This window comes from Crocodylus porosus, unplaced genomic scaffold, assembly GCF_001723895.1.
Source record: "Crocodylus porosus isolate Cpor-Errol unplaced genomic scaffold, CroPor_comp1, whole genome shotgun sequence".
NCBI classification, from domain to species: domain Eukaryota; kingdom Metazoa; phylum Chordata; order Crocodylia; family Crocodylidae; genus Crocodylus; species Crocodylus porosus.
Genome location: NW_017728948.1, coordinates 15,779,278 through 15,801,660, shown reverse-complemented (window position 1 = coordinate 15,801,660; position 22,383 = coordinate 15,779,278). Strand labels below are relative to the sequence as shown.

At 44.2% G+C, this 22,383-nt stretch overlaps 1 protein-coding gene across 3 annotated transcripts in view; it reads right to left on the bottom strand.

Moving 5' to 3' along the window:
• Nucleotides 1-22,383, bottom strand: part of FAM193A (family with sequence similarity 193 member A) — a 95,728-nt gene that overhangs the window by 60,350 nt on the left and 12,995 nt on the right. For all 3 annotated transcript variants that reach the window (XM_019553128.1, XM_019553129.1, XM_019553130.1), the window contains exons 6-7: nucleotides 16,656-16,780; nucleotides 10,586-10,730 (exon numbers count right to left, since the gene is read on the bottom strand). In XM_019553128.1, coding sequence (XP_019408673.1) covers nucleotides 10,586-10,730; nucleotides 16,656-16,780 — 270 coding nt within the window. The remainder of the gene's footprint in view (nucleotides 1-10,585; nucleotides 10,731-16,655; nucleotides 16,781-22,383) is intronic.

The window sequence follows — 22,383 nt, the reverse complement described above, 5'->3', positions numbered from 1 at the left end:
ACACATGATTACAGAATCACAAATCAGATCATATCACACTTTATTGCTCCTCCTGCACCAGCAGGAAGCAAACTCTTACAACTGGAATTTCCCTTCAGCTGCTGCGATCTTCTAGCTGCACTGGGCCCCACACAACCCCTTAGCAGGGAGACAGTAGTCATCATTATCCCCCAACCATGGGGGCACCCCATGTATCTCCGCGGCTGGGAGACTGCAGCAGTTGCAGTCTCCCAGCTGCAGGGCTGTGTGGGGCTATGCCCAGCTTGGAGATCACAGCAGATGCAAGCTCCCAACTGTGGGGGTGCACATGGGCCTCCAGAGCTGGGAGCTCCAATGAGTTGACAGGGCTCCCAGCCACAGGAGCCCTTGGCCACATGTTCTATTAATGGTAAATTAGGGAGCAGCTACAAAGGTGTTGCACATACTTTGTGGAATAACTTTGTAGCCTGTTCCTCTTTTTATTGTGCCATTAACTGATTCAATGTGTGGCTGGGTGACCACATAAGGCACAACTAACTTTAAATGACACCTTACAAATGCAACATGCAGATGGAACCCAAAATGCATTGAAATATATTGCCCTGGGCAGAAGTCAAGAAACTCCAAGAACATTCCTTGTCTCTACCACTCACTGCTGTGTGTCCCTGGTCTGTTAACCTAAGAGCAGATTATAGTACCGGAAAGCTCAGTGTTTTAGGAACCCTGCTACCTACGGGAACTCACAACATACAAATTAGACTTGGGAGGTCTACTGCTTGCTCAGAGCCTGGATCCAAGATGTCACGGATGGACTACTGAGGCTTATCCAGCCCTCTGACTACTACCCCATGCCGCTCATGCATGTGGGCACTAATGATACTGCCAGAGGAGACCCTGAGCATATTAAGAGAGTGACAACAGGGATCTGGGCTCAAATTGTGTATTCATCCATCCTTCCAGTTAAGGGAAAGGACCCAGGCAGGTGTACCCTGCAAATCAACACCTGGCTGCACAGGTGATGTCACCAGCAGGGATTTGGCTTCTTCAACCATGGGATATTCTTCCAAGAAGGATTTCTGGGAAGAGATGGGACCCACCTGATGAAGAGAGGGAAGAGCATTTTTGCAGACAGGCTTGATAACCTAGTAAGGAGGGCTTTCAACTAGATTCAGTGGGGGATGGAGCCCTGAGGTAAGTGGGGAAGAGGGACACCTGGAGGAAAAGCAAGTAGGAGGGGGTAACAGGGGAGGTTCCTGAAAAAGATCAGGGAAAAATCGACTAGTTACCTCAGGTATCTGAACATAAATGCACAGAGCCTGGGAAACAAGCAGGAAGAACTGGAATTCCTCGCAGAGTCACGGAGCTGTGACATGATTGAAATAGAGATGTGGTAGGAGCTCGCAGGACTGGAGCATGGTCATGGATGGGTACAAACTGTGTGGGAAGGACAGGCAGGGGAGAAGAGGAGGGATTGCACTTTATGTAAAAGAGCTGCATGATTGCTCAGAGCTCCAGTATGAAGCTGGAGATTGACCCTAACCCAGAGACACTCTTAACAGGCCTGAGGGGAAAGCAACAATGGTGATGTGATGTTGTGGTGGGGGTCTGCTATAGACCACCAGACCAGGAGGAAGTGGTGACTGAGGCTTTCTTCAAACAGTTAGCAGATGTTTTCTGATCACAGGCCCTCGTTCTCATAGGGGACTTCAAATCACCCAGACATCTGCTGGAAGGACAATACAGCAGTGCACAGGTGATCCAGGAAGTTCTTGTAGAGTACTGGGGACAATTTCCTGGTGCTGGAGCAGCCAACTAGAGGCCGTGCTAGTCTCGATGTGCTGCTCATAATCAGGGAAGAATTGGTGTGGAATGTAGTAGTGGATGGCAACTGGGGCAGCAGTGACCACGAGATGACAGAGTTCAAGATCCTGAGGAAAGGAAGGATGGAGAACAGCACAGTACCCTGGACTTCAGAAAAGCAGATTTAGACTCACCTCAGGGAAATTCATGGGCAGGATCCCCTGGGAAGCCAGACAGAGGGAGAGGAGTCCAGGAGAGCTGGCTGTACTTCAAAGAAGCCTTACTGAGAGTGCAGGAACAAACCATCCCAATGTGCAGGAAGACTAGCAAGCATGGCAGAAGACCAGCTTGGCTTAGGAGGAAACTCTTCAGTAAACTAACTCACAGAACAGAAGCTTATAAGAAGTCCAAACTTGAAGAAATAACTAGGGAAGAATATAAAAGCATCGCTCAGACCTGCACAGATGAAGTCAGGAAGGCCAAAGCGCAACTGGAAGTGCAGCTAGCAAGGGATGTGAAGGGGAACAAGAAGGGTTTCTACAAGTATGTCGGTTGCAAGAGGAGGATCAGGGAAAGTGTTGGGTCTCTTACTGAATGGGGTAGGCAACCTCATGACAGAGGATGCAGAAAGGCTCAAGTGCTCAATGCCTTTTTTGCCTGTCTTGACAGGCAACGTCAGCTTCCAGAATAATACACTGAGCAGCAGTTTGGGGAGGAGGTGAGCAGCCCTCAGTGCTGAAAGAACAGGTTAGGAACTATTTAGAAAAGCTGGGTGTGTACAAGTCAATGTGGCCAGATGGGATGCACCTGAGGGTGCTGAAGGAGTTGGCTGATGCAACTGCAGAGTCATTTGCCATCATCTTTGAACACTCGTGGCAATCAGGAGAGATTCCAGATGATTGAAAAAGGGCAAACAGTGCCCATATTTCAGAAAGGGAAGAAAAAGGATCCATAGAACTACAGAGCAGTCAGCCTCACCTCAGTCCCGGGACAAATCACGGCACAGATCCTTAAGGAATCCATTTCTAAGCACTTGGAGGAGAAAAAGGTGATTAGAAACCAATCAGTATGGATTCACTAGGGGCAAGTCAGGCCTGACCACCCGTTTGCCTTCTATGATGAGGTGACTGGCTCTGTGGATGTTTGGAGACCAGTGGTTGTGGTGTACCTTGATATTAGCAAAGCTTTTGATATGGTCTCCCATGGTAGTCTCACAGGCAAGCTAATGTATACTGAGTAGATGAATAGACTGTATGGTGGATAGAAAACTGGCTGCAGCATCAAAGTGGAGTGCCCCAGGGGTCAGTCCTGGGGCTGATTTTGTTCAATGTCAGAAAGGTTCAACAACAACCTGGAAGATGGCATAGCGTGCACCCCAGCAGGTTTGTAGATGACACCACGATGGGGGCGGGGAGTAGCCCTACTGTCCAGTGCATCTAAGATTCAGAGTGATGTGGACAAATTGGAGGATTGGATCAAAAGGAATTGCATGAGGTTCAGCAAGGACAAATGCAAAAAAGTCCTGCACATAGGACAGAAAAATCTCATGCACCAGTACAGGCTGGAGGCTGACTGGCTGGCCAGCAGCTCTGCAGAAAAGGACCTGCAGATTACAGTGGAAAATAAGCTGAATATGAGCCAGCAGTGTGCCCTTGTTGCGAAGAAGCCCAGTGGCATATTGGGCTGCATTGGTAGCAGAATGTTGCCAGTAGGTTAAAGGAAGTGATTCTTCCCCTCTATTCAGCACTGGTGAGGCCACATCTGGAGTATTATGTTCAGTTTTGGGCCCTCCACTACAGAAAGGATGTGCACAAACTGAAGAGGGTCCAATGCAGGGCAATAAAAATGGTGAGGGGGCTGGGGAACATGACTTATGTGGAAAGACTGAGGAAACTGGGCTTATTTAGTCTGGAGAAGAGATGACTGAGGGGGGATTTAAGAGCTACCTGAAGTGGGGTTCAAAAAAGGATGGAGCTGCACTATTTTCTGTGGTGGCAGATGACAAAACACGGAGCAATGGTCTCAAGTTGCCACAGGCAAAGTTTAGGTTAGATATTAGGAAGAATTTTCCTCACTAGAAATGTAATAAAGCACTGGAACAGGTCACCCAGAGAGGCTGTAGAGTCTCCATCCTTGGAGGTTTTCAAGACCTGGCTAGACAAAGCTTCGGATGGGATGATCTAGTTGTGGCTGCTCCTGCTTTGCGCAGGGGGTTGGACTAGATGGCCTCCTGGGGTCCCTTCCAACCTTTTCTATGGTTCTATGATTCTAGCCCACCTATGTTTAGGGGCCTACTCATTTTTTGCTAATTTCAGGCATTGCCCATGAAATCCACAAAAAAAACCTCACTAAAAATAAAAAAAAAAAAAAACTCTCCTAGTAGGAGACAGCAGTCCTCATAGCTGCTGTGTCCCAGCCACACACAGACCTGGCAAGTAAAATAGGCAGGTAAACGCATTATTTTATGCATCTTGACAGGGCTCAGGCACTAATCAGGCACCATTAAGACTTAAGTAGCAGAAAATAAATGCATCTATGACTTGACTAGTACAAGCTTAGGAGTCCAAAAGGTTAGGCAGGATTCTCCTGACTGACATTAGGTGCCTTGGTTAAACATCTAAGCACCAAAAGGGACATCTGTGTTAGGTCTCCCATATGAATTCAGCATTTATTCTTTGTCATTTTCTCTGCCAAACATTCACATAGTTCCTATTGCCATGAAATGTAAGCACCTAAAAAATAGTGAAAAAATATGCCTCTACCTTATGTGGCTGTGTTACAACCAATTGGTCAAGTTTGTACTACAACACAATGGTTAATGCATGTGGTAGCTTGAGATTATCTAACATGTTTGGTGTTTGAGCAGGATTATCAGATGTCTTTGTTCAGAAACACAGGAGAGTAGGGACAAGCAAAAAGCTTCTCTTCCAACCCTGTACAGGAGGACAAAAGCATTTCATGTAAGTATTAGCTCTAATTTTTCTCCCTGGTGGGAGCAAGCAATGTGAAGAGAGGTTGGATCTTGCACTTTAAGCCATTAGAAACAAAGGATAACCCCTGAAAGATGGTGCCTGAGGAAGGTGCAACTTCTCTTCAGTGATTTCCTAGGCTGTGACTTTGAAGTCAAAAGTGTAAAGAATTTTTTACATGGAAACACAATACTCCAAAACAGAAAAGAATAAAACCAAAAAAAGCTTTAAGTGTACCACTGTGACAGGTTTGGTGCACACACCTTCATCTTCAAGTTACTGAAGCAACAGCATAAAGAGCTACTCCAGTCTCATTACCTTTTAAATAGTTAGGTAGCCTCATTATGCAAATTATTTGTACCATAATGACTAAGTTGTTTTTAGCGCTTCTGTGGGAATTCAATACTTTAAAAAGCAGCCAAGCTTCCAAAATAATCCATCTTAAAGAAATAAATGAGGCTCACAAGCAATAATTCCTTTTGAAAACATTTAATATTCTTTATGCTGGCTGCTGATAATGACACAGACTGAATTTTAAGATGTCCCTACTGACCCCTGAAGTCTTTTAAGAGTGAGGTGGGTGCTGGTTATGGGAGACCTGCAGTATTAGCCTTTCCCTGATGAACATTTGCATTCTGGTAACTCACCTTTTCAGGCTTGCACAAAATAGGAAGTATTTATCCTTCTGATGGTGCCAGGAACTTGTTCTCTTGTAAGAAGCTGGATAAGCAGTTTTTAAAGTGTGTGTTTTCTTTGTGTTTTTTTTTTTAATAATCATTGTCTGTCCTTAAAATTTCACTTAAAGCAGATGCGATTAACTACTATGAATTTATCTACCACATAAAGCTGACTCCTCAAATGAAAGTCATGAAAACCACCTTGCATTTACCATGAGGTAAGAACATACATATAGGCAGTTACTGTGGATTATCTGGCATGCTATAAATTCACATGTTAACTTAGAGTAACTTGTTTGCTCAGTCATACACAATAGGTAATATCTGTCGCTTTCTTTTGGGTTTAAAAATATAGTGTTCTGTTTAATTCCTGAACAATAAGATAATTTTGTTCCAATGTTTTTCTGATGGTATGATCTATTTTATAGGTACTTCAGTAAAAAAGCTAGGTATTGGCAAATGTCCCTTTGAACTTCTATCCATTCTCTCAAAAGTCTCCAAGATATTTAGGGTTCAAGGTACCAGAGACATTAACATTTGCTTGTAGACGGTTCTTTTGCCTCCAAATTCTTCAGGTGATTTTTTCCCCCGAACGCAACTCTCCCTTATTAGCTAAATTTCTTCTACCTTGTCTCATAGAAAAATCCTGGAAGCCAAATGAGTAATCCAAACTTTGCTCAGTTATTCCTTGCATACAGGTTCACAACTGCCTCCATGTCTAGATTCTATAAAGATGGTACAATTTTTCCCTAGCCTCAGCTGTCTTGCATAGCTTATTCCCCATCAACAGAAAGTTTTCATTGGTACAAGAGTCCTCTTTCAATTCTGACTGTATGCACAAGTATGCAACTCACAGAAACTGACCATGCTTTCATAGGCCATGTACAGGTGTAACATATCTGTCACTCTCCTGGTAGAAGCTACATGTACCCACTCATTCTCTCTCATGGTAAACATGCCCCCTCCAGAATAAAATCTTCCCTGTGTCAACCTGAAAGGCTTCCTTTGTGAGAGAAAAACTCTTGCAAGAATGAATGCTTGGACACTCCTCATCCAGGAAGGGAACAGCTTATTTCAGAAGCTCAGGGAAGCTTTCCCCCCCGAACAGTTCCCAGCCCTTCCAGCTTTCAACTGCATCCCTGCCAACCAGCTAGGAGGTGGGGGCAGTAATTTAAAAGCCTGTGGAGGGCAGAAAGCAGGCTCAGAGAGGCTTTCCCTATCACTAGTTCCTGGCCCTGCTGACTTTAAAATGGGAGTTGGAACAATGACTCTAGTCCTGAGAAGAGAATGGAGCAACAGGGAGACCCCTGCCAGCTCCCTAGGCCAGGGGCCGCAGTGTGTGGAGTGGGCAGGGTGCTGCCCTGCTGCTCCTTTGTTCTGCTCTCTTTCTTTGGAGGCTTACCTATTGCAGGTCCTCTACCACACCAAGTAGTCACAAGGTTCATCTGATTCACATTTCTCATTACACAAGCTATGAGACAGGTCCTTCACCCTGCTTCCCAGTCCCTACAAAATCTCCACCAGAAGAAACAAACATCATTTGAGGCTACAGTTAAACTTCTTGTGCTACTGAAACCCATTTTCCCCTATCTCTACCCCAGGGACTTGCTCCCTTTCCTCATTCCCCATCTCTAATGGGCAGGGAGTCTAGCTCAGCTCTTCATTTTTCACTCATGTCCTCAAGATCAGGACCTCTGGAAGCATGTAGCATCCTGCTTTCACAATTACTATTGTAAAAAGAAAAATCTTTCTTCTGAGGTTCATCTATTGCAAGAGGTGGTATGGTAGAGGTGTCCTCCACCACACTAAAAATCACAAGGTTCAGCTGAACCTTGTATCTCATTACACAAGTTATCAGACACCTCTCAAAACCATACCACATTTTTGTAGCATTTTCTCATACATATAACAATTTGAGAGTTTGGTCAAAGCCTGCACTCAGACACTGGGTAAATAGTTTACAGAGGATACCCACTTTTTTCCTCCTACTTACAAAAGAAGTCTGCAAAGGCTTACAGTTTTTCTGAGACTCAGAGGTCCACGTAAAGGAAACACTACTATTTACATATGTAAAAATAGTTCCCACTTCAACAGTTTGTGTGATGCCTGCAATTTTACTCTAAAAAGCAAAGATGCAAGTCAGACTGTCAGCATTTTTATTCAATTGTTAATACATGAATATTGTAGTCAAATCAAGGATGCAAATTAAAATAAGCTGACTATTGTGAAGTAAACTCATTTTAGTGCGATTTTTTGTATTCATTATGTTGTACTCTCTAGGCCCCCAGCATTTTATACTTATTGTGCAGTTAATTAGTTAATTGCACAATAAATTCAGACATGCTGCATGTACAAAGTAATTTTAAACTGTATTAAAATGTTAAAAAGTATGGTTATTTATATGGCTTTGCAGAGGTGCAAGACAACATAGGATCCTGCTCATGGAAGCTCCATGGGAACATGGTTGGTATACAGTTACAATCTAAAACATGCAGCTAGTCATGGAGCCTATATTAGTCGCATAAAAATGGCAAACCAGCCACAAAAAGGTGGCCACCAAAAAAATTAGACCTTTTTTTTGCTGGTTTCCATCAAGCTTTAAATTTGCGGGTCTTGCATGTCACATACTAGGTAATAGGTCTTTGCTGGATCATCTGGCATCACAAGATGCACTGCTTCCCCTGCCGCCCCCCAACAACCACCTATCTGCTGATGTTGATAAATCAGCTGGCTGTTAGCACTAGCATGGGGCTGAAGGCAGGATCAGGACTGGGACAGTCCTGGTCTGGGTGCCAAAACAGGCTGCAGTGGGAGCAGGTTGCAAAGGTTCTCCAGCAGAGGGAGCCAAAGGGCTCCCCCTAATGGGAACCAGGCAACCCAAAAGCTCAGCAGCCTTTCATAGAATCATACAGAGATAAAGTTAGGGTTGGAAGGGACCTCGGGAGGTTATCTAGTCCAACCCCCTGCTCAAAGTAGGACCATCTCCAACTAGATCATCCCAGCCAAAGCTTTGTGTAGCTGGGTCTTTAAAGCCTCCAAGGATGGAGACTCCACCACCTCTCTCGGTAACCTGTTCCAGTGTTTAACTACCCTCCTAGTGAGAAAGTTTTCCCTAATACCTAACCTAAACTTCCCTTAATATAACTTGAGACCACTGCTTCTTGTTCCGTCATCTGTCACCACCAAGGACAGTCTACCTCCATCCTTTTTTGAAACCGCCTTCAAGTAGTTGAATGCTGCTATTAAAGCCTCCTCAGTCTTCTTTTCTCTCAGTTAAATAAACCCAGTTCCCTCAGCCTCTCCTCATAAGTCATGTCCCCTAGCCCCCCTCACCATTTTGTTGCCTTCTGCTGGACCAGTTTGTCCACACCCTTTCTGTAGTGAGGGGCCCAAAGCTAAACACAGTACTGCAGATGCAGCCTCACCAGTGCTAAATTGAAGGGAATAATTACCTCCCTTGATCTGCTGGCAACACACCTACCAATGCAGTTCAGTATGCCATTAGCCTTCTTCGCAACAAGGACACACTGCTGGCTCACATTTAGCCTCTTGTCCACTGTAACCCCCAGGACTTTTTCTGCAGAGTTTCTGCCCAGCCAGTCAGTCCCCAGCTTGTACTGGTGCATGGGATTGTTCCAGCCTAAGTGCAGGCCTTTGAATTTGTCCTTATCGAGCCTGGTAAGATTTTTTGGTCCAATCCTTTGATCTGTCTAGGTTTCTCTGAATCCTAAACCTATCCAGCCTCCATTGCATCTACTACTCCCCCCAGCTTGGTGTCATCTGCAAACATGCTGAGGCTGCACTCTATGCCATCTTTTAGGTTGTTGAAGAAGATACTGAACAAAACCAGCCCCAGGACCAACCCTTGGGGCACTCCACTTGATACTGGCTGCCAACTAGACATCAAGCTATTGACTACTACCTTCTGAGCCCAATGATCCAGCCAGTTTTCTATCTACTTCACAGTTAATTCATCAAACCCATACTTCCTTAGCTTGCCTGTGTGAATTTTGTGGGAGACCATATCAAAAGCCTTGCTCAAGTCAAGGTACACCATGTCCACTGGTCTCCCCGCATTCCTGCCTTACTCTTCAACCTCCATGGGGGTTTCAGGGCAGGGCACGTTAAAATGCCAGGTTGCAGGAAGCCAGACCTAACATGCAGTTTTTAGACCCTGGGATGGGAGAAGAGAGACTCATGTAACCTGAGGTCTCAGGAATTTTTAAAGACCCTGAATGCAGCTGGGCTGTCCCAGGGCCATGGAGGGGCCAGGTCAACTGACTGTTGGCCCTGGCTCCCAACAGCTTAGGGTGTTGACTGAATGCAGGACTGTTGGGGGGCAGATTAATCCATCAGACCTAGCCCCAAGTAGCCTGGGCTCTCAAACCCAAACTGGGACTATAGGGGCCAATCTCACTCCAGACATCTCCAGGTCTGCAACCTGCTAGGGACAACCTTGGGTCCAGGAAAGAGTCACTCCCTACCCAAATCTGCAAGATCAGGCCAGTTCTGTAGCAGCACAATTAGGATTGGAGGAATTTTAAGCCCTATCCCCTGGATGTCTGGCATGGTAGAAGACACAGTGTTTGGGATGCAGCACAAAATTCCTATGAACTCAATTTTGCCATTGCTTTAACATCTGTCGGGGGCCCTACTTTCTTATAAAAAAGGATAATATATCACATAATAAATCTAGGATTTCTTATATTATACTACTATGTAGACTACTACAAAAATCTGATAGCAAAAATTCTTTTCAGCTTCGAGGCTATCTTTAAAATTGTGTACCAGCCATGAATACACATATTCAATATAATTTCTTGTAATGTGCTGCACAGGATTACATTACTTGTTATCGAAGCACTTACTGGGAATATTCATAGCTTACAGCATACAAGAAATGCGTTGATTAAATTTTTAATAAATGTCTGGTAAAAACAAAACCCCTGTCTTATATAAAAATCATTACTACAACACACTTATCTTGAGTAAGTTTTAGTGAAATTCAGATTAAATAAGTTTCACTGGATCCCTCAATTTTACATTCCCTGAATAACAGTTAGGATTTCTAGACTACATAGATGAGAAAGTATATGCAACATGCACCTTTTACGTTTTACATTTACTACAATGTCAAGTAATTAGTTACATAGTCCTTACCTGTTCATCTACATAATCATCTATTCTTTTCTGGCATTCAAGCCATGCTTCAGCAACTTGACCCATCTCCTGTTCCAACTGATGATACCTTTGTAGCAAGGTACTATACATATCTTCACTACAGGAATCACGTGTTGTTCCAAGCCTAAAAATTATAGTTAGAATATTAAATAGAGGTATTCGCCTAAAAAAAAGGTCAAAATAATTTAATTCTATACTAATTGAACATAACACTATTTAAAAATAGTATTTAAGTTTTAAGTATAAACATAACTAGTTTATGACACAGAAGCCAACTAGCACCTGACAACTGAATTTCCTCCACTTTAAACAAAAATATCTAATGACTACTTGCTAAATGTCTGGAAACCAAGAGTACCAAGATTATAAATATTTCCACCGGAAATTGGGGTAAACACAGTCAATTCATTCACAAAGTTTTACAGCTTGATAGACTTATCTCTCAGAACTATATACACCTTAGATTGAGATGACTAAAAATAATTGACTAGCCCATACAGAACCACATCTAGTTAAGCATTAAATCAGCACACTAGTGATTAAAGATAGCATGGAAAGTGTCAAGGAACCAGGCCGCTACATACAGTAACTTGGTTGCACTAAGCAACTAAAAACTTTATTGACGGGGCAATAATTACTCTGATTTCGTTCATATAGTGCCATCTCTCCCTGGGAGAGGAAATTACAGGAATCAATCACAGGCCTTTCTTTCCCCTTGCTATGGAATGAGAAGTTGAATTCTAATAAATTTCACTTAAGCCTGACAGATCTTAGCACCCTCAGTCTACCAAGTGAACATGATAAACCTTGACTTTATAAGACAGCCTAAAAAGGTGATACAATACATCTCTGAAAGACACTTTATTGTAAATATTTTTCATTTCATCCAAACATTAACCAAACCTCACTGCAACCATGCCACTCAGTTCAGTATTAGCTTTCTTTTACCAATGACTTAACTCTCAGACAAAGGCTAAAAAGAGACCTATCCAAAGCTTCAAAGATGTTACTATTAGCATCAAAATTCAATCTTTGACTCCTTGGGTAAAGTACAGGCCCCAAAGAAATCCAGTGGCAGCTTTACCATCAACTTTCATAGGACTGGAATTGTACTAATGTTCCAACACCTATGTAACTATGCTTGCCATTTGGCAACAGCAGTAAGTCAATCCTCAGCTGTCACGGCAAAAGAAAAAGCACCAAATCAGAGAAATCATAAATCCTAGAGCAGTGGGGCTGGAAGGGACCTCCAGAGACCATTTAGTTCAATCTTCTGCTTGAGACAGGATCATCCCTATCCTAGCTTAAGTGAATAGCAAACCGATATTGCTAAGCATTAAATCAAAAGGCCACCAAGAGGGTCGCCAATTATCCAATTTTTTTTTTTTTTTAAATAGAAATCTTAGCTGCAACCTTTCTAATGAGGTCATTTCTACCTGCCAAAAAACACACAAATACATCAGGCAACATGCAAAACATGTAAAGAAGAGACCAACTCCATGTATAATTTTAAGAAAGGATTTCCCATAATTTCAAGCATTGCCACTCCTTGCAATTTTTATTTTGAGACCTACAGTATATACTGTTTTATTTATTTATTTTAACAAATCTGGTCCCAAGAACCTCATTTTTCATATACAAAAGTATAGCAAGGTCAGAACCCCCATGACAGAGGAGAGGGGAAAAAACCCACCACGAAAAAGTGGCCCTAGCATACTCAAAAAGGCTCAGTGGGTGTAGGACATGAAGGGCTAAAAAGCAGAAAGCAAGAAATCTTACTGTTAGAAAAAAGTAATTCTTTTGAAGCTTGAGTTTGAAATTTTAGAAGGTTTTGGATTAGCAATATTGCAGCATTTGTGTCTTACCCTGTACCAAATGGGAAATATGGTAATCAGCAGCCATGGGCTCTTTAGCCTGGAAAAGCAGGCTCAGGGGTGATCTGATGGCCACCTATAAAAGTTTAATCGGGGTGATCACCAGTACCTGGGGGAACGTTTGTTCACCAGAGCGCCCCAAGGGATGACCAAGTTGAACTGTCATAAACTACTGCGAGACCGATTCAGGCTGGACATAAGGAAGAATTTCTTTGCTGTCCGAGTCCCCAAAGTCTGGAACAGTCTGCCAGTGGAGGTGGTTCAAGCACCTACACTGAACACCTTCAACAGCAAATTGGATGCTTATCTTGCTGGGATCCTATGACCCCAGCTGACCTCCTCCCCTTCAGGTGGGGGGCTGGACTCGATCTTCCAAGGTCCCTTCCACCTTAATGTCTATGAAATCTAAATACCTAAGCATATTTAAACCAAATATTTTTGCTCTAATGCATACATGCAGCAAGCTACTACAAAACATTTTCATCTTACTACCTGTCCTGCATACCTGACAATACTCCTCATATATTTTGGTTACAATGCATCCTCTGTGTTGTCAAATATCTAAACAGAATTGACTTACCTTACAGTAACTGGAGTTCTCTGAGATACCTTTGCCCACATGGATCCTACTGTTGGTTTTTGCACCTCATGCATAAGGCCAGGAATCTTTTAGCAAGAAATCTCCACTGGGGCTGCGCACACAACCTGAACACTGCTGTACCTTGCACAGCGAAGTCCCAAATCCCACTCATTTCCTTCACTAAAAGAAATCCAGGGAAGGACTCCATCACCTTGGAAGGAAGGCTGGTCATGGGATCTGTGTGGACAAAGGCATCTTGTAGAACCCTCAGTCACTGTAAGCTACTGCAACCAGTAGTTGCCATTTAAGGACGTGGGCAATTAGATTTCCTAATCATATGATGACTGTAGAACAGCTCTGCCAAACTGGGCATCTGATCTAGAAGTTGTTAAAAATCAAATAGTGCTTTCTAAATGTACAGAATAAATTCAAAGCTGCTCTACTGACCATGCAAATATCAACCTTTCTTAAACAGCCACAGGTGTTGACCAGGTCCTCCTGGAAAGAGCTCTAACTCAAAGGGATTTTAGTTTATTCAGAAAGTTCTCTAAAAAGAGGAAGTCTTTGAGAGGAGATAACCTGGCCCTTAATCTTACTGCCAAAATGCCATGAGTCTAGATGATTTAATGCATTTCATTTTGAAAAGAAAAAAAAGGAAAAGCCATAAGAAAGTCTAACATGGAATTTCATCTTTACAAGAAAAACAGGAGGTAGGCATATTAACTGGTGCTTATGAAAATTAATTTTCTGTAACGATTCTGCCCAAAGATTGAGTATTACTGCCTTCATGGAGTTTTACTTAACTGTAAGGTGACCTAGTCACCCTAACCTGAATTTCTCACACCCTACAGATTGAGGTGTTAGCTAGTACAAATTCTCTTAACAAAAAGAGAAAGAATGAACATGATACCACTTAGGTGAAATGGAAGGGCCTTCAAAGATAGAGAGTACTACACTGAAATCTCAATTAGGAAATGGTTTCTAAAAATAGTGGATATGCATCCACCAGGTTCTGTATAAGATATAGAAGCTGCATGGGAAGGGGAATTAAAATGAGAAAAAAAAATAAAAATCAGACGACCACCCAAAGATACCTGATATGGAACAGACAAATAGGACTTTTCTATAGGTTACTCAATGTCTAGTGTATTTGAAAAAATAACTAATTCAAGATTAGTTAGGAGTCCAGAAGTTGAATACGATTCTGTATACATCAAGAGAGACATTTTTACTTTGGCTTGACATACCCTTCCGATTCCTTTCCAATTAAAAAGGAAACAGATTATAGTCCTCAAAAGGCAACTCTTCAATACTGGTGTGAACTTATTTTTGAATTTGTGATGATTGTGACCAAGTCATTCGCTCAGCAGTACTCATACCTTTGCCATCACTCGCTTTCTAAAAGTCACTGCTCTGAGTCTCTGGTCTCTCAAGAATGTTTCTCAATAGCAAAGGAACTTTATTCCATTGCCCAGGATTGTAATCAGACAATAAAGCCAGGCTACATTAATTCACAAACTAGCATTAGAATAAGAAAAATCTTCTGAGGAAATGTATATTTGGGGCTCCTTACCTAGGCTGTGGATCTAGAAATTATTTACCAAATATCTAGATACCAGGTATGTAAAGAGGAGTTCTCAAACTCCTTAGAAGGAATTCAGCAACTGCAGTATGTCTGAGATAGGCAAGGATCTGTTACACCCATTCCAGTTGATTTATTATGAATATATGGCATGTTTAAAGGCCTCTTTTGCTCAGTTTCTAGGGTGATTTAAGGCATCCACCATTCTTCAAGAACATTCTGAGATCAAGCACAGAAGATACACCACTGGCAGCTGACAGGACTAACAACATGGCTGGAGGACCACACTGGTCGTCCCCTCTATAAAGGTATTCCTGTTCTTCACACTATAGTAGTTCCCAAGGAAAATACTGAGATTGCTTAGTAAAATGCATAAAATAAGGTAACCTTATTCTATTACTTTGAGATGTAGAACAAAGAAGAGTTGGGAAAGGCATGGGATTCCACGGAGATGAATGCGGCCAAGTCCACATCCCTTAAGTGAAGGTCATCTAGTTCTACTGAAGTGGGATCCAGGGACCAATACCTGGGCTGAATTTAATTCATTTCACAGATACTCCTTTGAAAATCACCCTGCCTGAGAACAGAAACATGCTAAGAGAAAGTCTCCTAAGATCACACACAGAAAAGGATGCAGATGAGTATGGCAACCATTAGATCTCACTGGATTTAATCTAGTAGGGCATACAGGCAACACAATAATTTTGAGGATGGCTTGTTAAAGGTTAATCTTGCTAATACTTCTTCTCTAGAATATACTGGCTAGGGACAGAAGTTACATACAAACCAGTTTAAGTGATTGGAAACTGGTTTACACCTGTAACAGAACAGACATTCAGTGCACATAAACCAGTCTCAAAATGGCTGAAACTGGTTTATGATAAACCTGGTTGAACGCAGTATCAGATGTAGTAACTGATTTGGGTCAAACCAGTTCATGAGACTTCTGTCCCAGGCCCCTTCCTGGTTCAAGGTAAATCAGAGTCCTGCAGCATCCCAGCATGCTTTCCAGCCCTGGGCTGGACTGTGCACCAGCAAAAAAGAGTTGTGGGGGAGAAGCAGAGACAGCCCCCTCCCCACTAGGCAAACCCTGGCTGGGATCTGGGGCCAGGGAGGGGGGTTAAAACCCCTTTCCCCAAGTACAGAGCTGCCCTGCTCTGTTAAAAACTTACTGAAAAGTTACTGCTACAAGTCCCAGAAGCACCTGGAAGCAGGAAAAGGAAGTGATGAACAACCCTACAGAATCCTGTTGTGATTGTGGACTGCACATCCCAGAGACCTCAGGAGCAGCAGGAAGAGGAAGCAAACACACAGCCCATGCTGCCTACATGCCAGAAAGCTGTGCTCTGGCACCCCACCCCGCTTCTGGTTGGAGCCACTGCAGGCATGTGGCTGCATTTCCTGAACGAAAACTAACTGTGTGTCCAGTTATTTCTCAGTTTAATCTGTGCAGTTTAGACCAACCTGCAAGGACTGAATTGATTCAGCCTCAGGCTTTTCGACTGTCTGTACTTAGCCACTGTGAAGCTATGGATCCATACTTCATGGCAAATACTAGCCTCCTGAGGCACCTTTTCCAGGGTTGGGCTTCGATTTTTAAAAATTGTGTTTTTCAGCAAACCTACAGCAGTAGCAGCCATGGCCATATATTATAAGAGAAAATTAAAGTTTATTTACAAGTTAGTGCAATATTTTCACCATACCTCATCTTAAATCATTTTGCAAGGAATGAGAAATATTTCAGTGATTATTTGCTTGGATTAAAGGTGAGAAGATGGGGCAAAATCTAATCCTCCAAAAAGTCTCCACTTAGTTGCAAACACAGGTTTTATTGGGGGGGGGCTTGCCCTCAATTTAAAGGACTAGTGGAAAGTGTGAATGAAAATGAAAAAGTATAGGAAAAATTAGTTTCTGATCTTTCAAAGAATATCAAATATCATTTATACCATTCATCTTTATGTACGTACACACACACACACACACACACACACACACTTTAAAATGACTTTTTACCTTAGCTGTGACACCAGTGTTGGCAAGCTGTTCTGCAGAAGTGGCTCAGAAAATACCAGATTTTCAAACAGATGTTTATTGTGCAATTCCCACGTCACCTGAAATTTCTTCAAATGTTCATTTTCCTAAAGAAAAAAAAATATTCAAAGTAAACTAGACTTAAAGAACATATAAAAGAACTGTTGCAAAGCTAGAACAGAACTTAGCTAGTTCCCGTTAAACTCTCTAACCTACATGATGGATTATCCAGCTCATTTCAACCAGTCTAAAACTACCCATCATAAAAAAAATCCACTAAACTGTGAATCCAAAGTTTTAAAAGAACTGAAGCTTTAACACCTATGGATGGAGTATTCAGAAAAACTTTCCAAGTTTACAGTTCAGCTTCTCTCCCAGCAGATATGCATTTTATTGTTACAACCAGCCTGTTCCAGGATTTTCAGACAGAGCGACTGCTCTGTATCTCCTGCCCAACATTAAGCTCTACTTTAACTTGTCTAGCAGTTAACATATTCCTTAGAATAAGCCCTGCTCTTACCCAAATTCTGATGTAAAATCACTGTAGAGTTATCTTCTGCAAGTATGGTTGGTTCAAAAAAGAATTTCCAAGCAGTCAAGAATCAATTTATCCCTCATCTCTAGAACAAGTGCTCAACCTCTACCTGCAGGCCAGGTCTGGCCCACAGAGCCACGTTATCCAGCCCATAGGCCTCCCCATGGGTCTGAAAATTTGGAGGCAGAGGAGCAATGGCAGAAATTGCCACTTACCTGCTGCCAAATTTCTGGACCCATGGGGAGCCCCAGGGACTAGATAACATGGCCCTGTGCACTACATCAGACACAGATAGCATACAGCTCAATCCCAGTATACTGGCCAGAGGCAGCGCATGACCCTATCTGGCTTGCAGACTATCCCCTTGGCATTCATCCGGCCGGTGGGACCAAAAGGTAGAGCACCACTGCTGTAGAAAACTGAATGTGCATTTTAGTGTCTGCTTTTGAGAGTCTACTACACACCTATCTCTTGCTCCAATAACATCTACGGTTATGGTAGTGATGTTTTATGATTAGGTAGCTAACCAGAGTGAGCAGGACATCATGATCCTCAAGTCAAAACATTCGTCACACAGAAAATACTTATGGCCATCTTCTGTCTGATTCTACACTCTGTCAAAATGAAGTAAGTTAACCATATAACATGACAGTTCTGACTGGCTATTTTTATTTTTTTTAAAAGGGTATATACTTATAGATTTTATAAAAAAATAAAATTATACTGCAATTTGCTGGTTTTACAATCAAAGCCACTTTTAAAACACCAAACCAACTCCGTTTCCAAGTGCAAAGCACTAAGGTAGGGGTCCAGTCCTCCCATGGCAGTTTCCAGTGCCCTGCTATCATTCTTTATTAAACTACTACATTAAACAAAAAAGAATATGAAAAGCAAAACTGAGTCCTGTGCTCTTGCTGCACAGCATTTAACCTGCAAATGTGCTTGCAAATACAGTTTAGCTCCCTGCTTGCAAACTTACTGAGGGCTAACACTTAGAGTGGAGCCCACCAGTGGCAGCCTCCATCAGAAAGTACAGCTTGCAAGGGGCCTTGTCACAAATCCATTTCCCAGGGACTCCTAGGCTACAGACAGAAGTTACACAAACTGGTTTAAATGATCAGAAACTGATTCAAACTTTCAACAGAACAGAAGTTCAATGCATATAAACCGCTACCAAAATGGCCAGAACTGGTTTAAGATGGTACATTCAATCAGCTTTATCAGACTCAACTGATTTAGGTCAAACTGGTTTATGGAACTTCTGTCCCAGACCCTTTCCTGGTTCAAGTTATATCAGTCTTCAAGCATCCTGGCATGCTTTCCAGCCCTGCACTGGGCTAAGTTGGGCTGGGCTGTCTGCTCCAGCACAAGTATTGGCCCTGCCCCTCTGCTCCCCAGCCAGATCACTACTGCTGCTCAGGCTAGTTGAGAAGGGGGTGGAAGTGGGAAACCCGGTCCCAGACCACAGATGGGTCTGCTTGGCAGAAACAGAGCAGCCCCTCACAGGTTCCCCGCCCCCCCGACTCACTGCTGGAGCAGGGGGGTGGCCAGACCCCTGGCCAAACCAGCAGAATAAGGCAGGGGGGCTTTAAGTTCCCTCCACCTGCACAGGACCCCCACTGGGGTCTGCCTGACAGGAGAGGAGCAACACCTCCCTGGCTTCCCCTCCACTGCCACTTGAGAGCTGGGAGCAGGATCGTGGCCAAACTCCGGCCAGGGCAGGCTGAGACAAAGGGAGGACCCCAGCTGTGGTTTACTTGGGAGTAAGGGCCTGCCCCTGCCAGTCTTTTATGTCCCACCCCCACTTCCATCCTGTGCTCCACTTGAGCCCCCTGAGCAGACTGAGGGAAGGAGCCAGTCTTCAACACCCCCCACCTGGCAGCACAGGAACCCAGACTCTGTGGGGGGAGGGGAGGCAGGGCAGCCCTTGCCAGGCCCCTAAACCCTTAGGCTGTACTAACAGAGAGAGGGGGTATGGCCATGCCTGATGCCCTGGGCAGGGCAGGACCATGGCCCACACTCTCCACTCAAGCCAGGGAAGAGATAGAGGCCTGGCAGGGGCTCTCCCACTCAGACCCAGACCGGGGTTGTGTGTGTCGGTGGGTGTGGGGGTGTGTGGGGGGGGGGGAGGGGGGGAGGAGGAGGAGGAATTAAATCCTTCCCTGCCAGTCTGTGATGAGATGTGGCCATAGACCCTGCTCAGAAAACACTGGAACGAAAATCATGGTGGGAGCTGCACCACCCCCCCCCACCAGGTGGGGAGTGGGGGCAGAAGCTTGACAGGGGCTGTCCCCACCTAGGCAGACCTAGGCTGGGGTCCTGCATGGCCATGGGGGGTTAAACCCCCATCCTTCCCATCAGTCCCTGGCCTGGGCTGTGGCCATGCCCCCCACTCACCACTGGAGGGGGGGGGAAACCTGGCAGGGACTGCTTCCCCAGCAGGTAGTAGGTAGGCTAAAGCCTGGAAAGGGCTGCCCCTCGCCCCAATTATTGGAAGACCCCATCTGAGGTCCCCTGCGGGCAAGGGATGCAGTATAAACCCCCTCCTCCCCCTCAGCATGGCGGCCCAGGCCAGGAGCAGGGGATGGAGGTGGGGTAAGTAATGTGGCAGGGGCACACCACCCCCCAACCAGAGCCAGCCTCCGGCTGGGATCCCACATGAGAGGAAGGCTTAGGGCCCCCCTCCCCCTGGCCTCAGCTGGTGGCTCTACTCTGGGGCCTGGCTATGCTCCCTTCACTGGAGCAAGGGGAAGGGAAAAGCCTTGGAGCTTCCTCCCTTCTGTTTGGCAGTGGTTGGCAGGCGGGCTCCAACACCCCCCAGCTTCTGGCCTGATCCACTGCAGGCATGTGGCTGTGTTTCCTGAATTGAAAGTGAATTCTGTTCACTTGCTTCTCAGTTCAAGCTATCCCATTTAGACTAAGACCAAATCGATTCAGCCTCTGACTTTTTGAATGTCTGCACTTGGCCCTAGAGGTCTGAGCTTCTCCCTGTGCTGCCAGGGCAGGCCGCTCTCACAAACTCATCTTCTGGAAGCCCCCAGGGCCCCTTGTTTCTACCCCCACACTACCACTTGCCTCAAGGAACAGACTGAGGTTTCCTCAAGACAGCTCTCTCTTGGCAACTCCATTCCTCCACCCTTACACCAGACCTTGTGGCTGCAGTGAGGGATCTCTGTTGGATCCAAAAAAACACCACTTCAGGGCTATGGAAAAAAAATGATAGACACCCACCCTCCATGGAAGAAGTCAGCCTGGAATATCCCTCATGCAGAAACCACTTCTTCCGCTAGCCATGAGTAAGACAAACTTCAAAAGGATTTATTGTATAGCATGGAAGATTGATACAAACAAAGCAGACTACAGGTTTGGAGCCAGAAACTAAAACAAGTACAGATTCTCACCCTATCACCTGGTTATCCCAGGCCACCCATGGAAGTCCTTGCCAGTTGTAGAGACTGGCCTTCCTGACAACTCTATTAGTCCTGGTGAACTGGGGTCAGTGAACCCCTAACCCGAAGTTCAAAGATGAATATACTAGTGTGAATAGACTTTACAAAGCCTCCAAGGCCAGCCCCTTCGTTAACCATATTCTAATGCCCACGAGTCAGGAGAACCCTTCAGAACGTTCGTGTTTCTCTGGCTACCCAGAACTCCTCTGCCTGGTGGATCAACACCCTCCATTCCTCTCCTGTGGTGGAGCCGATTTCTCAACTGTAGGCAGACATCATACACAAGTGCCACAAAACTACCTGAAGCGGAAAAGACCACGGTGGGCTGTGGGGAGCTACGAAAGGAACTGGCACTATTGAGGAAATGGGCAACTAAATGGCAGATGAAATTCAGCACAGACAAGTGTAACATGATGCATGTGGGCAAAAATAACCCAAACTATAACAACACTATCATGTGCTCTACCTTAGCTGTTACCACACATGAAAAAGGTCTGGCAGTCATCGTGGATGGTTTGATAAAAACACCATCAGCTTCGTACTGATCAGCAGTTAAAGGCAAACAAAGTGTTAGGGATCATCAAGAAGGGAACTGTACACAAAACAGTATCGTCACGACCCTTTATAAATCCATGGTGTGTGTAAACCTTGAATACTGTGCCTAGCTCTGGTCCACACACCTCAGAAAGGATAAAGAACTAGCAAGGGTACAGAGAAAGGCAACAAGGATGATCAATGGTATAGAGGGGCTTCAATATGAGCAGACTAAAAAGGCTAGGCCTATTCAGTTTAGAACAAAAAAGAGAGACACCTGAAGGAGGAACTTGGTAAGAGTTAACAAAATACTAAGTGGTAAAGAGAAAAATAAATAAGACTGTATCATGCCTTATTTACTCAAATATAAGACAAGATACGTACCCCCCACCTCCCCTAATCAGCATAAGAAAAGCCCCTCATCTCACATTTACATACCAGAACACCGCCCCCCCCCCAAAAAAAAAAAATACACGGTCTATAATTAAACTGCTCCTACAAGCAGCATGTGGTCAGTCATGGAAACCAACTATGAAGTTAACTGAAAGCAGGCCATGCTGAACATGCCCATAAAACATATGACCCATATTGGGCAAACATGGAAACCTTCCACAAAGCTAAGCTAATGAAACTCATCTGAATAAGGTAGTGGCCACTGTGCTCAGTCCCCCTCAGCACCATCTCTCTTTCAAGTCACAGTGAACCACTATAAATACATGGCAACTTACTCTTCATTCTCACAGTAGGCACAGCAGTGCCTTCCTTTCCTGCTTTGAATGACCCTTGTTCTCATCCACATAATTTTTGGAGGGTCCCAGGACTCAAGATAAGAACACCTGGTTCCAGTCATAAGCAGGGGTTAATTAGCACATGGATCCTCTGATGGGGGGCGGGGGGGGGTAATTTGGAGTACACCCCCCCCCACCCACCCACCACTGTACTGTGGCATAACCGTGACTTGAAATGGCTCTGCTGGGGCCCAGCTCAATAAATTATATCATAAATCATGATCTTTTTGGCTTTGGGCTAGTATTGTGCATAGTTTGTATTATAAAAGCAGAGAAAGAGGGGGGGAAAAAAACCAAACAATGGGTGCACACCAGCAAGGGTAGCAAACTCAATTGTCCGACAGGCCTACTGTCTTTTTTTTTGAAGATAGAATTCTATTCATCTCATCTTTTTTCTGAGGAAC